The 14,771-nt window shown below is 43.6% G+C and overlaps 1 protein-coding gene across 5 annotated transcripts in view; it reads left to right on the forward strand.

Annotated features, from left to right (window-relative positions):
• Positions 1-224: 224 nt before the first annotated feature.
• Positions 225-14,771, forward strand: part of SUCLG2 (succinate-CoA ligase GDP-forming subunit beta) — a 621,393-nt gene continuing 606,846 nt past the window's right edge. For 3 of the 5 annotated variants that reach the window (XR_010842511.1, XM_067043690.1, XM_067043691.1), the window contains exon 1: positions 232-362. Coding sequence is in view for 4 of the 5 variants with exons in the window: in XM_067043690.1 (XP_066899791.1) it covers positions 279-362 (84 nt within the window). In the remaining variant the exon portion in view is untranslated. Of the gene's footprint in view, positions 363-14,771 lie in introns of all 5 variants that reach the window. The other 2 variants (XM_059075115.2, XM_067043692.1) reach the window with 2 other exon arrangements.

A 14,771-nucleotide genomic window follows, 5' to 3' on the forward strand; every position in this document is an offset into this window, starting at 1 on the left:
TCACATCGTGACTGGGGTAGCACGGTGAGGAAGCCACGGGGCCTCTGAAGGCTGAAAGTGAACTTGGGGCCGAGGTGGGAGTCGCGGTGGCGGACGCAGGGCTAGAGCAGGCGCTCCCCCTCAGCGGCGCTGCCACGTCCCGGGGGCAGCAGGCGGGCCCGGGCGAAGGGGGCGGTGCGTGAGGGGCGGCAAGGCCCGGCCCCGCCCCCTCCCCTCCCACTCCCACTCCCGCCCTCGCCGCGCCCCGCCTGGCTCTCAGCGCAGGTTTCCTGGTTAAGATGGCGGCCCATGTGGCGGCGCAGGCCTGGAAACTACTGAGAAAACTGGCGCTCCGGTCCCCGCTCCTGGCGGCCAGGTCCCAGGTGAGCGAGCCTCTTGGTGGGAGCCTGGAGCAGCCAGTGTTGCCCTCCTGTCCCTGTCTGTCCACCTCCTCCTGGCCCCGGTGCGCGGCCGCTAGGGCGCCGCACCTGTGGAGGAGACGCGCGGTGCTGCGCCCGGGGCGCACGTGAGACCTCAGCACCCCGCCCCCCGCACCCCGCCCCCGCTTCAGGTGTCGGGGGTCCCAGGCGGAGCGGGGAATGATAGTCCGGGCCACCCCGGAGTGAGAGCCACCCAGCTGTCAGTTGTCGCTGACGTGGGTTTCCCTAGCGCTGCGGAGGGCGTCTGGCCCTGTACCAGGCGCTGCAGGCAAGTTAAGGAAAAGTCCCTGGGACTGGGTTTTGGAGTCCTGAGGTGTTATTATGTCGACAGAAAAAAAATGCACAGCCTGAAAGGTGGGAAGTACATTTTATTGGAGGCATTATTGAGGGCTGTGGCCTGGGGAAGTTTTTGGATAGCTCTGAGGAACTGTTCCAAAGAGGTAAGGGAGGAGCCAGGATATATGGGAGTTTTGGCTGAAAAAAAACAGAAAAAAACTTGTAGTGGAACATCAAAAGATTAGGGCTAATCACAAAAATCAGATATGTCAAGGTAGTGATTTTAATGCTTTGCTCAATTTGGAAAGGTATAAGAGTCTGGGCTTATTGAAGTTATTCCTTTGATATGCATCTTAACTCTCTAGGACCTGTATCCTGTTTTTCTGCATCCTGAAGTCCCCTGAGGGTGCACTGTCTTGGGTGGCTGCAGTGACTGCTGACTTGATGGCAAGCAACATTCTTGTTTACTAAAATGGCAGGCAATATTTTTTTGTCCTCTTTTACCTGCTTTGCCAATTCTGCTTTTGAACCGTCTCTCTCTCTTGAGCCTATTAGTTAGGCCACATGATGAAGGTGCCTACAAACCCAACCCAGCCTTGCCGGTTTAGTAACTCACCTCCTGGAGTGAGCTCTCTGCAGGCTGCCTGCTTTTGCAGACTTGGGTGGGTGGGTAGTGGTGCTTGAGTTGGTGAAATGAGGAGGTCAAAGAGAAAGATGGGAAACGCTCTCCCTCAGTTCAGTGAACAGTCAGTCCCACCACTAAAACACCTCAGAGCATCTGCCCTGTCCTCTTTCTCCTTGTTTCAAGAGAATAAAAACCTAGGAGGGCCAGTGGTGGATGCCGAATAGCTATTAGAACTTGGCTTCCTGTAGATTTGATCAATACCTTTTGCAGGTGGCAAGAGTCACAGTAGTCAAAAGGTCTTTGGGGCGTTATGAGCTGGTGATGACTCATGGACAAATGACTCAACCACTTGACTTCTTATTCTCCGTTAGTAATATCGCTCCTCTTTTAAAGAAAGGATGATTGGGGCTCATCCACAGCAGAGCATCGTCCTTGTCAGTTTTCCCATCTTTAATTGATGAGAGACAAATGATCACTCCTGCAGTTTTAACTAGGATATGCGTAGTATATTTTTTAAAAAAATTGAAAGATAGCTACTATTGATTTTTTGAGTTACTCTAAGCTTTGGTTAATTATGACTTCTGAAAGGGTTTTTATTTCCTTCTTTCATTTCCTGACTTCTCATTTGTCTGTTTTTCTTAATGTAAATTTAAAAGGTGCTAATAACTTATTACTGTAGTATCTTTAATAGGCACTTGACAGTATGGTGGGATAGCAAAAGGAATGGTGGTTTTGTCTGATTAAAATCACTAATAACTGTTGTAATAGAGTAAGGAGAATACCTCCAGGTGATCAAGTTCTATTCATTATTTAAGTGTTAGAAAAAACAAGAACTGTGGTGCTAACTATGAGAGTAGACTTGAATTGATGGGAAACATGGGGCCTAAGGCAGTGAAAACTCAAGCAAAGGAAATAATTGTGCGGAGAAATCCAACTGTTTAGCTGAAGTATGATAGGGCTTCTTGCCTTACCAAGAAATGGGAGTCTGAACACAACACTGTAGACAATCTGGGTGGGTGATACCCTTGGTTTGGCAAGAAGACTGGGTAAAAGGATCTCCTACCTCACTGCATCTAGTAACTTTGATTTACGTACTTGTGGATGGCGTATTGTCCTGTGAACATAAGCTTAGGAAATGAGGTATTTTTTAAAGTCAGGAATAGTACGCAGTGTTCAAGAACTGGAAATGGGCATTAACAAGCATCAGATCCAACTAGCTTATTTCACAGGTAGAAAAATTGAGCACTAAAGAAGTTCAAGGACTTGTTCAAGGTTATAAAGAGAGTTTGTGGCAGAGCTGATTACAGATTAAAGGTTTACTTTTCAGTTTCCATTATACCAGGGTGTGGTGTAAATTTCCTCATGAAAATAAGTTATATCAGCAGGTAAGTTACTCTGCATAGCATAAAGTTACTATGTAACATCCAAGTCACCAACACCACTGACACATTTTAATTTTTTCTTTATAAACATCTTAGAATTGGCAATAAAAGTAGGTGAGTATTGTTTGTGATTTGTAAGGAACCCTTTTCATATTCTTGAATGTTTCTTTGTATCTTCTCCACCTACCTTTGCATGTATGTTGTGCTACCTACTCCCTTGCCCATGGCAGACATTACAGTTGAATATGACCCTCTTTTTCTTGGAAACTTAAGAATCCTCACCAAGCATCTCAGAAATCTCTTGCTACTGTTCTTGGCTCAGACCTTCTTTGTACCAGGCCTTGTGCAAAACTGTTGTGTGTACAGAGATAAATGACCCAGTTTCTGCTGTGAGAAGTAACTTTAACCACTCTCACAGAGGTGCCAAAGAATGACACTTTATCTACCCCCTCCTCATTGTTAAATTTAACATTTGACACATATCCCTGATGCTAAATGTCATTGACATTTTATTATTTTTTTTTTTTTGTGGTACGCGGGCCTCTCACTGTTGTGGCCTCTCCCGTTGCGGAGCGCAGGCTCCGGACGCGCAGGCTCAGCGGCCATGGCTCACGGGCCCAGCCGCTCCGCGGCACGTGGGATCTTCCCGGACCGGGGCACGAACCCGCGTCCCCTGCATCGGCAGGCGGACTCTCAACCGCTGCGCCACCGGGGAAGCCCTCATTGACATTTTTTATTCTGCTGTTGGCTTCTCTGTTTTGACTTTTGATTGATGTTATATCCTTAAAGGGCCACGCTTTTGCCATTTCTTATTTAACATATATTTCTCTATTCAGCTTATACCTAGAACAAGACTCTTATAGGTACTGATATTTGGGGATAGTAAACAAGGCAGGCAGAGATCTTGGCCACATGATACTGTATTTTAATGGGGGTGGGGAAGGGCTAGACTGTACATACATAAACAATAATGAAAATGATTTCAGCCAGTGACACATGCTATGAAGAAAATAAAACAGGGTCATGGGCTGGAGAATGACTAGCTTAGCCAAGATGGTGGGTCATAGATTAGATGATCACAGAAAACCAATTCGACATTGCATTGTAACAAATGTAATAAAAATATACATATTATAAGTGAACAGCTTGATGAGTTTTCACAAACTGAACATGCCCAGGAGATCAGATCCATATCAAGAAATTAATCATTTAGCAGCAACCCAGAGGGCCCCCTGGTGCTCCTCCCCTTTACTACTCCCACCCAGAAAAGAGCAGCCAGTCCCCTGAATTATGCCACTGGACACTGGTTTTGTTCCTTTTTGTACTTTATGTAAATGGAATTATACAGTGGATTATCTGAGTGCATGCTCACATAATCAACATTATGTTTATGAGATCCTGGATGTGACTTTTTGACATTTGAACTGAGACCTAGGTAATGAAAAGTAGCCAGGTGACACTTGGGAAGAGAGGACAGCAAATGCAAAGGCGCTGAGGTGGGACCTGAACTCAACGTATCCAGACAGTGAAAGAGGTGGAAAGTGACAGTACTAGTCGTGGTCTGAGAGGTAGGCAGGGGCTGGATCAAGTGGGGTCTTGTAGGGTCTGATAAAGAGTTTTTAAAAGCTTAGAGTGCTTTGCCCAAAGTTACTCAGCTAGTAAAAAATAGCTGAATCCCAGTCCGGCAGCCAGTGTGCACTCCCTATTATAAGTAGCACAATACAGCAAGGCACAGCCATGTTGGGCACAGAGATGAGCCTGTTACATTAGTTATGTCTTAGGGGAAATCTTGGCTGAGGGCACTGAGTTTAAATGGTTAGTGATAATCTGATCATGGTATTTTGCCTTTTAGTGCATTTCCCCTCTCATAATGGCTGGGTGAAATTCACAGAGCTGTTCTGTTGTAGATGAAGTAAAGACATTGTACGAAACACTGCCCCTCAGGCCCCTAGTTGTAGAATCCTTGTTGTGTGGTTCTCTACAAAGCCCAGAGCTTCTGTCCAGGAACTCAGGGAGGAATGTGTATTGTTGAAGGAAACCGAAACCCTGTCCCTGCTGTTGTGTATCTCAGAATAGAGGACTCCAGCTTAATTTTCTGTTCTTTCCAGAAGTAAGAGGAGAAAGATGGATTCCTGGCTTTTAGAAGTGAAGGACTGAAGCTTATGTGCAAGTTTCTGTCAGCTAACTATGGCTGTGGAGGCTGCATTGGAAGTTGTGGCTCAACTTTATCTGCCTTCTTGCCTAGAAGAATAAATATCTGACTCTTTTCTTTTTAAAAATGAAGTGCACTTGCAATTTCTGCTGTTAGAAAAGGAAATTCATCTCAAATAATTTAGTTGCTAAACTACTGACTTCTGTGTGGGGAAGACCTTTAAATGATAGCTCTTGTCCCAGGTTGGTTTTGTTTACTGTAAATGAAACACTTCTTTCATGGATGAGTACACAGACCCATAGTAGTGAGACTTTTGTTGCCCTTGTATCCTGGCCCAATTCTGTAAGCACAACACCCAGAAACTCACTGACATATCTCGTACTTTGGGGAGGAAAATAAATTACATATGCAACTTCAGATCATTTGTCTTTCAACTCTTTTTACTATTCACTCAATCTGGAGTTGTCCTTTGCTAGCTGTGCACCCATCATTTTCTGTTACTTGATGAAAACGTTTTGTCTGAAGAACTTGAGTGATTTCTACACGTTTGAGCAAGTGGTAAAGTCAGTATACTAATGAAATTTGGGGAAATGACACTAGAATTAGTCTGGTAAAGAAGATGCAGGGGAAGGCATGCCAGGTGGAGTGGACTGCGGGCAAAGGCAGAGAGGAGAGAGAAGATGGGGAGATTAGAGGAGTCATTGGGGAACAGTTTGGTATGGAGAAGGAGAGGCAGGTGAGTAACAGAAGTGAAGAGCTAGTGGTGATCTTTTTGACAAATGAAGGAAAGAAGAGCTGTAGAAAGCCCAGAATTCAGCATGGTATAGAACTAGATATCTGAACATCAAGCACATATTGTTCACTTAGTGAATATTTTCTCAGTGCTTAGTCTTTGCCCGATGCTATTTGTTGTAAGCTCCTTGAAGGCAGAAACTATATTGATTAATTCTTCACTGTAAATCTAGTGCTTTAGAGAATGCTGAGCATATAGATACCTTTAATAAATGAGTTCTATGAGTGAGTGAATGCAGGAAGATACACAGCCGTACCCTCAGGGGGCTCATAGTCTAGTGGCAAAATTGGCAGGTAAACCAATAATTATACAGTAGCATCGTGAGATCAGTAGAGCTATGTTCTTAGTCTTCTGTGACACTGTGCGCGGTCTTGCATGGGGGCACTTGCTGTTTCCCTTTCTGAAACACTTCCTTCTGATCTCAGGCCTTGTTCTATCCCATCATTCAGCTTTCTGATTCAAAGTGGTCTTCCCACAGGACGTTCCCGAATTATCTTATCTGACTCACTTTTTCCCCAGAGATTATTTTCTGCCCCTTGCCTGCTTTTTAACACTTTACCTGGTGGTTTATTATGTGTTTTTTGTTTGTTTGTTTTATTGTCTGTCTGCTTTCCTTTTCCACAAATGTAAGAATGTAAGCTCTGTGAGGGCAAAGATTTTTCTTATGCACTGCTATTTCCCCAGCCTGCCTGACCAGGTATTCAGTAAGCTTTTGTGGTCCAAATGAATGCGTGGGGTACACAGAGAAATGAGAGGCAGTTAAGTGAGAGAGATGAGGGTTGATGCAGATGATTTAGGCAAATGAGGAAGGAAAGGGCTATAGAAAGTCTCGTTGTGAAAAGACTTTCAAAATAATAGGACTGTGCATTTCATATGGGACAGACCCTGTGCAAAGTGATGTCTGCACATTATCTCCTTAACCCTTACAATGTTACTGCAGGGGAGATCGTACTGTCTTCATGTTACAAATAACGGAAAAGAGGCATAGAAGGGTCATACGAAATAACCTGCTGAAAATCACGGGGCCAGGGAGTCACCTGCCTCATGCTGATAAGTGACTTACGCTGTTGAAACATTAAGTTACATTGCCAAAGGGTCCTTTTTGAGCTGAACTATCCGGTTATGCTGATTGCTGACCTTTCCCCCTTTCTTTGTCCCTGAGTAATGGGCAACTTGGTCTTTGCACTTATGCCGACTTAGGTGGACTAATCAACAGTGCATGATTGTCCTCGTATCTGACTCCCTCCTTCTCTGGTTCCAGGGTCTGGGAAACAGAAGAAAAAGGTATGGTTCTGTGTTCAAATAGGACTAAGTTCAAATTCTGGGTCTGCCAGGTTCTTGCTCTACTAATTATTGAACTTGACTGAACCTCAATTTATTGTTCTCTGAAAGGAGATGATTCTTACAGATAGTTACAAAGATTAAATAAGATGATATGCATGATGTCTGACATTATGGTTAGATAGTAGGCTCAGAGAGATTACTTCTCTCGCAGTAAATTTGAAGCTAAATTTACTTGAATTTTTTTTTTTTTTGGCTTTATTAAGCCAGAATAGTTTTCCTTTCACAGATTTGATAAGCATTTAGTGTTTGCTGCCATATCAGGGTTAGGTGCTGGCTTGGTGTTTCCAAATGGTTTATTTCACTTAATCCTGCAACAACGACGTGAAACAGAGGTGATTATTCTCAGTTTACATCTAGGGAACTTGAGGCTCAGAGAGTTCAAGGCCTGTCTCCTGGGCCCCAGTTATCTTCATTATTCCACAGGTGGGGTGAAGGTCTGGTGAGGCGTGAGGTGGCAGTGGGGAGGGTTGTGTGGGGAACTCAGTTGCACCACCCTGGGTGTTGCTTGTTCCAGAAGTGTTTGCACATCTTGGTGTTGACTTAGTAGATATGGCTTCTGGACCTCTTATGCATCAAAGATTTGAGGTTGGGGGACACCCGAACACTAGACTATAGTCATAACATGTATGCAAGGGCAACTGGCACATGCCCTTCACTGTCTGCCCTGTGCACAGGACTGCCTTCAGGGTTTCAGGAATGCTGGAGAAATTGTGAAATTGCATTTCCTTTGGAGGTTGAGTTTTGGGGGATGGTGATAGAAGGTGGAGTTTCCTGAGTTCAGACTTTGATCAGTGTGCTTATTACGTGGCCAGCTTTTGCCCCTTTCTAGAAATGATTCCCAAAGAATAGCACGTGGATACTAGTCACAAAGGCATAGATTTCTAACATGTACCTCTAACATTTACTTTTATTTTAAAATTAGAGGGGTTGGAGAGTTGATATTGGAGGCATGGCAAAGCTTAAGGAATAGGTCTGAGTTTGGGTCCTGTGAGTGGGGGCGGGATGGGAGTCTGGCATCTCTTTTTCTCCCCCTGTCCATTTCTCCATGCGCTTAGCCCATTTCCATTTCTAGGCTGTCTTAGTCCCAGGTTTGTGACTTGACGACCCTGAGGAATTTCAGGAGGGCTGCTTTGTGGAGTTAGAGGTGGGGGAAGCAGTGAGAGATGAGACTGGAGACATAAGCAGGGGCAAAATTTTGCTGATCTTGTGAGTCTGGTAATGGAGTCAAGGTTCGTTCTTGAGGGCAGTGGGGAGCCATTGAAGGGTTTTAATAGGGGCTAATTTTTCTGTTTTCTTTTCTTCTTCTTCTTTTTTTTTTTTTTTTTTTTGCGGTACGTGGGCCTCTCACTGTTGTGGCCCCTCCCATTGCAGAGCACAGGCTCCGGGCACACAGGCTCAGCGGCCATGGCTCACAGGCCCAGCCGCTCTGCGGCGTGTGGGATCCTCCCGGACCGGAGCACGAACCTGCGTCCCCTGCATTGGCAGGCGGACTCTCAACCACTGCGCCACCAGGGAAGCCCAATAGGGGCTAATTTTTTTTTTTTTTTTTTTTTTTTTTTTTTTTGTGGTATGCGGGCCTCACTGTTGTGGCCTCTCCCGTTGTGGAGCACAGGCTCCGGACGCTCAGGCTCAGCGGCCATGGCTCACGGGCCCAGCCGCTCCGCGGCATGTGGGATCTTCCCAGACCGGGGCACGAACCCGTGTCCCCTGCATCGGCAGGCGGATTCTCAACCACTGCGCCACCAGGGAAGCCCAGGGGCTAATTTTTAAAAAAATTTTTTTAATTTTATTTTTTGGATATGTTAGGTCTTCGTTGCTGTGTGTGGGCTTCTCATTGCAGTGGCTTCTCGTGTTGCGGACCACAGGCTGTAGGTGCACGGGCTTCAGTAGTTGTGGCACGTGGGCTCAGTAGTAGTTGTGGGCTCAGTAGTTGTGGCTCAGTGTTGGGCTCAGTAGTTGTGGCTCTAAAGCACAGCCTCAGTAGTTGTGGCACACGGGCTTAGTGGCTCCGTGGCATGTGGGATCTTCCCAGACGAGGGTTCAAACCTGTATCCCCTGCATTGGCAGGCGGATTCTTAACCACTGTGCCACCAGGGAAGTCCCCATTGAAGGGTTTAGACAGAGGACTGGCAGGAGCTGTTTTATGCTTCAGAGTATTCTTCATACAGTGTGGAAAGGGTTGGAGGGATTAAGAATGGAAATCATTCAGGTGACTATTGTACTAATTCAGTGCCAGTAGTAGTTATGCCACAATAATAGGCATAAACCAGGACTGGAATCACACTGCTTGGGTTTAAATCTTGCCCTCAATACTGGTTATCTTTGTGATGTGTGACAATTACTTACATATTTTATTAGAGGACTCACGTTTTTTCTTTTTCACATTTCAACATCTCTGAAAACTGCATGTGTTTGTACACCTGTGTCCCAGATTGAGTGACAGTTTTCTTTTTTTTTTCTCCAGTGGTACATGAAGTAGAAGAAGCTGGGGGTTTGGATCAAAATCAGGGTGACCACATAATTTTTTGCCAAATCAGGATACTTTTGAGAGTGAACGTGAGCACTGTGAATAATTACACCAGCAGGTATAGCAGAAACCCAGACTGTGCCTGGAAAGCTGATATATGGTCCCCCTGACTAAAATGGACTACATGGTGGCAGTGGGGATAGAAGAGAAAGATGGGCATTATTAAGGAAAGAGGCTGGACAGGATTCATGCTTTCCCTCCTGAGTGCCCATTGCTGGCTTCTTCTCTCCACTGACATATACCAAAAAGGTGATAAAGGCTGTGTACCATCCCTGAGCAGAGAAGGTGTGAGGAGCTACCGTTGTTATAAAAGATCCCTGCTTGTCTCTGCCGTGGGACCATGTGCTCCGTCCTTATGCCCAAGTGTTCCCTGGACATACTGTTAACGGTCTCAGAACAAGAACAGGCAAATAAAAGAAGAGAAATAGGAAGACCCATAAATATGCCAGGCTTGCAAAGTGCACGTTTCTAAACTTGAGCGCAGTGAAGAGCTTTCCAAAGCTCCAAGCCTCCCTTATCCTGCGTTCACAACATTCTGGGCCCTGGTGGAATCGTGCAGTCTGGCTTAGTTATTTCCTTTTTGTGCTCTCAGTCTTGTGTGGATGATGCAGTTGATTATTAAGGCTTCTTTGATTGAAAGATCTCCTTGGACTTTTCTTTAGGGGAAAAAAAAAAGGTTTATTGAAAGGGACACATACTGGAACTCAAGACTAACCTTCCTTGGTGTTAGCTCCTCTGTGCCTCTTCTGTTGTGTTAACTGGTGGCTAGCTCGTGGTACCATTTCTCTATAACTTGTACCTGCCCATGACTTTGTCCATTCCTGGGTGCACTCCAGTTTCCTAACTGTAACACATCATTCAGCTTCTGTCTCTCAGAATGTCACGGTTCTAATAACAAGACCATCTCATCAGTCTAGCTCATCCTTTTGCACTCACATTTGGGTCACTGGCCAGCTGAACGACTGGCTGGTTCTTTTTAAGGTATCCACCTCCGCCTTACTACCTGTGGCTGAGGTGGAGAGGTCTTGGAGAGGAGCAGCACCACGGCCCCCTGAGTAGGAGGGCTCTGAGTGCAGTGTTGATAGGGTGGCCTCATCCATTTACAGTTCCTTCATGAGCTGCTGCTAACTTGTCCATCTTCATTTCTGCAGGTTCACATGTTCACGTTTGCTTTGTTTCCTTTTTCACATTCCCAAATACCTGAAGATCTTCTTACTATTCACTTGGGTGGTTTTAGATTAATTTATCAGAGATTAAGGTAATGGTAGTGGGCCTTGTTTTAGACTGCTTTCTTATAATCATAACTAAAATAATTCTCAGGAGAGAATTATTAATTGGGAAAATGGGGTATCATGGGAAGTCAGCTTGTCCACCCAAGTAGCCACGTGAGTGTTTCCAAGACAAATGTAGACAATAGGCTTCATATGGCCCTGGAATACTTCATCAGCTTTGCTTGGAGCAATGTTCTGAGTTGAAATAACCCAACTTCTCTTGGTTCACCTCCACTTTATGCTTCCCAAAGGGGATTTGTTTGGGTCCTCTTGCCACCACTCAGTAAAAAGCTGCCATATTGGGCAGGACCTCCTTGAAGCCGCCTGCAGAGGATGCTAGCTCCCACATTAGTCACTGGTGCAGTGAGGTGGGTCTCAGGGCACAGGGTTTATTTCATTTAAACCATGAGCAGGAAGGCTATATTTTATCCTTAAAACTGGGGCACTTTTTTTTTTTTTTTTTTTTTTTTTGCAGTACGCAGGCCTCTCACTGCTGTGGCCTCTCCCGTCGCGAAGCACAGGCTCCGCACACACAGGCTTAGCAGCCATAGCCATGGCTCACGGGCCCAGCCACTCCGCGGCATGTGGGATCCTCCCGGACCGGGGCACGAACCCATGTCCCCTGCATCGGTAGGCGGACTCTCAACCACTGCGCCACCAGGGAAGCCCCTGGGGCACTTTTGATAGTTAAAAGGGAGCACTGTTAATAATTATGCCAGGATAATAGGCATAAACCAGGACTGGAAACAGACTGCCTGTGTTCAAATCTTGCTTGCAACACTTAGTAGATTTGTGACCTTCTGAAAATTTCTTAGGTATTTCATTGTAAGACACACTTTTTCTTTTTCACGTTTCAGCATCTCTGAAATAGGGATGTGTTTTACAGCTGTGTCATAGATTGATTGGCAGGTTTTTCCCAGTGATACATTAGAGTGGTCCAAAAAAGTTGTTCATTCTTAAACTTGATGAAGTTTCTGTGCCTCAGTTTTCTCATCTGTAAAATGTAGGGAGCTACAGTATTCACCTCCCAGAGTTACAATGAGGATTAACTGAGGCCATGCATATCATCTTAGCACCATGCCCTAGATGATCAATAAATTTTAGTTATTGGTTTTGGTATTATGGTCACTAGCTTTAATAAATTGTAGTTAAATCATATTACATAATATGTGATGAATTGGGAGATTGGGATTGACATGTGTACACTGATGTGTATAAAATGGATGACCGATAAGAAAATAAATAAATAAACATAAAAATATAAAAGGGATGTTCTCAGAAAAAAAAACTGTAGTTAAATCATAGTTAATTAAATCATATTACATAATATGATTAAATCACATTTAACTTACATGTGTTGATTAAATAAAATATGTTATTTAAGTAAAATAGATTAAATAAAGTATAAAAATATATTAATTAAAATATACTAATTGAAAATGGTTAATTAAAATATATTAAATACATATAATAAATATATAATTAAGTTACGGTTATGTAAGTAATAATTTTTGTAAAAAGCCTCCTTCAATGTTTTCCGTGCCTTCCTCCTAAACCCCCTCAACATTGCACCTTGCAAGGGAGATGAACAGTGTAAGCAAAGTAGGGGATTAGAACAGTCAAGTTGGGGAAATGACATGGAAGGAGAGAGGGGCTCTCTGTAGTGCCTTATTGGTGTCAGGAGTGGAGGACTATAATGAAGTCTCTCGGGAAAAGGACTTTCTTGCACGTAGCCCCAGATTGGGAGTGGAGACCAGCCATTTAGCTTTATCAGAAAATTTACAGTTTTCACCTTATCAATGGAGATCTCTTCACATTTTTATAAGGAAACTATCTTTATCTTTTCTTTGATGTCACTATCTTCTGCTAGTGCTCTCCTAATTGCTGTCCAAATGACCACCTGGACTTTGACGGACATATTTGGGTTAACTTAACTTTGAAAAGAAGGGGAGGAAAACCACATTTAATATGCACTCTTATACCAGCCTTAGGGCTTACATAGGCCTTTAATAAGTGATATAAAGAAAGCTGAGAGTTATTAATTATTTTTCATTAAGCGAATAAACTATTAATGGTGAATGTTTCTTTGTTAAGGTTCAGAGCTCTTTTTAAAGTGATGTATCAATAAAATTGAAAACCAACAATACAGGGACAGAAATATTTTTTTCAGTTTTTAACCTTTTTATAATTAGCATGAGAAAGTAAATGTGCTATTTGGCTAATTAGAAAAACTAAGTTTTGAGATAGTGAATTTGTAAACAGATTATCCTCACTAATTTAAAAATGATTACGGATTGAATGGCTGAGTCAACAATTACAAGTCTTGTGACTGGTTTTTGGGGAGGCTGAGCCTAAGGGTGTAGATTCTAACATCAGTTCCAGTGTATGGGTTTTCCAATGCCACCAAGCAATTCTCCACCAGCTGGCTGTCCTACAATCCAACTAAATTCTGACACTGTTGATGTGGAAATAGCATTAGATTCCACAAGTTAAGGGCACAGTCCAACAAGACTGCCCCCACCCCACGTCAGAGGCCAATATCAAGTCTACGTTGTCACTTGTACTTCTGTGTGACTGGCTATAGATTGAAGGTTCCCATGACCCACTCCTCAGGTTCCATTACTTTTCTAGAGTGGCTCACAGAATGTAGAGAAACATTTTACTTCCTAGGTTACCAGTTTATTGTAAAAGGCTATATAACTCAGTAACAGCCGGATGGAAGAGATGCCCTGGGCAAGGTGTGTAGAGAGGGTTATAGAGCATAGCACTCTCCCTGAATCTCCACATGTTCACCACCCCGGAAGCTCTCCGAGTCTCCTGGTACAGGGATTTTTATGGAGGCTTTATTACATAGGCAAGTTTGATTAAATCATTGGCCTTCAGTGATTGAACTTAATCTCTAGCTCCTCTCCCCTCCTCTGAGGTGGAGGAGTGGGACTGAAAGTCCCTACCCTCTAATCACTAGGCTGGTTCCCCTGGCAACCACCCCCCATCCTTAGGTTACCCTAGTGGCTTTTCAAAAGTTGTCTCTTTCATTTAACACAGACACCTTTATCACTCTCTTCACTTAGGAAGTTCCAAGGGTTTTAGGAGCTCAGTACAAGGACTGGGGATGAAGACCGAATATATATTTATTATAAATCACAGAATCACAGGGTGCTGTTAGGATTCGAGTACCAATTCCAAAACTCCTAGCAGGCATGTTGTGAGTGTAATGGATGCTTTCTTTTTTGTTTGATATACGTTTATGGTGAGGTTTTTATGAGTGATATAAAATTGATTTTATAACTATATTTTATATAAAATATTTTAATGTGCAGGGAAAACTTACAGAGTTAAATTTTAGATAAGGACAAGAGAAAATTATTAAATTTCCTTTTCCGCTAAAGTGCCCCAAGTAGGAATGGCATTTCATTTCTCTTAATATTGGCAGTATATCAATAACTTTATGTTTACACTAATCCATGAGTTACAGTATTCCTTACTTGAAGATACTTTGTTCTGTGCTACAGTATGATTCTACCCCCCCCCCCCCAACATACTTCAAAGTCTTCTTTAATATGTCAGACAAGAATCCCTTTCGTGGAACTTTGAAGTTTTAAATAAGCAACATTGTCATAATTTAAGTAAAATTAATTATGAATGTAAAGCAGCATTTTTGTGATTGAATTTTTAAAAATATCTTTATTGGCGTATAATTGCTTTACAATGTTGTGTTAGTTTCTGCTGTATAACAAAGTGAATCAACTATACGTATACATATATCCCCATATCCCCTCCCTCTTGCATTTCCCTCCCACCCTCCCTATCCCACCCCACCCCTCTATGTGGTCACAAAGCACCGAGCTGATCTCCCTGTGTTATGCGGCTGCTTCCCACTAGATATCTATTTTACATTTGATAGTGTGTATATGTCCATGCCACTCTCTCACTTCGTCCCAGCTTACCCTTCCCCCTCCTTATATCTTCAAGTCCGTTCTCT

This window comes from Kogia breviceps, chromosome 10 (assembly GCF_026419965.1).
Source record: "Kogia breviceps isolate mKogBre1 chromosome 10, mKogBre1 haplotype 1, whole genome shotgun sequence".
NCBI classification, from domain to species: domain Eukaryota; kingdom Metazoa; phylum Chordata; class Mammalia; order Artiodactyla; family Physeteridae; genus Kogia; species Kogia breviceps.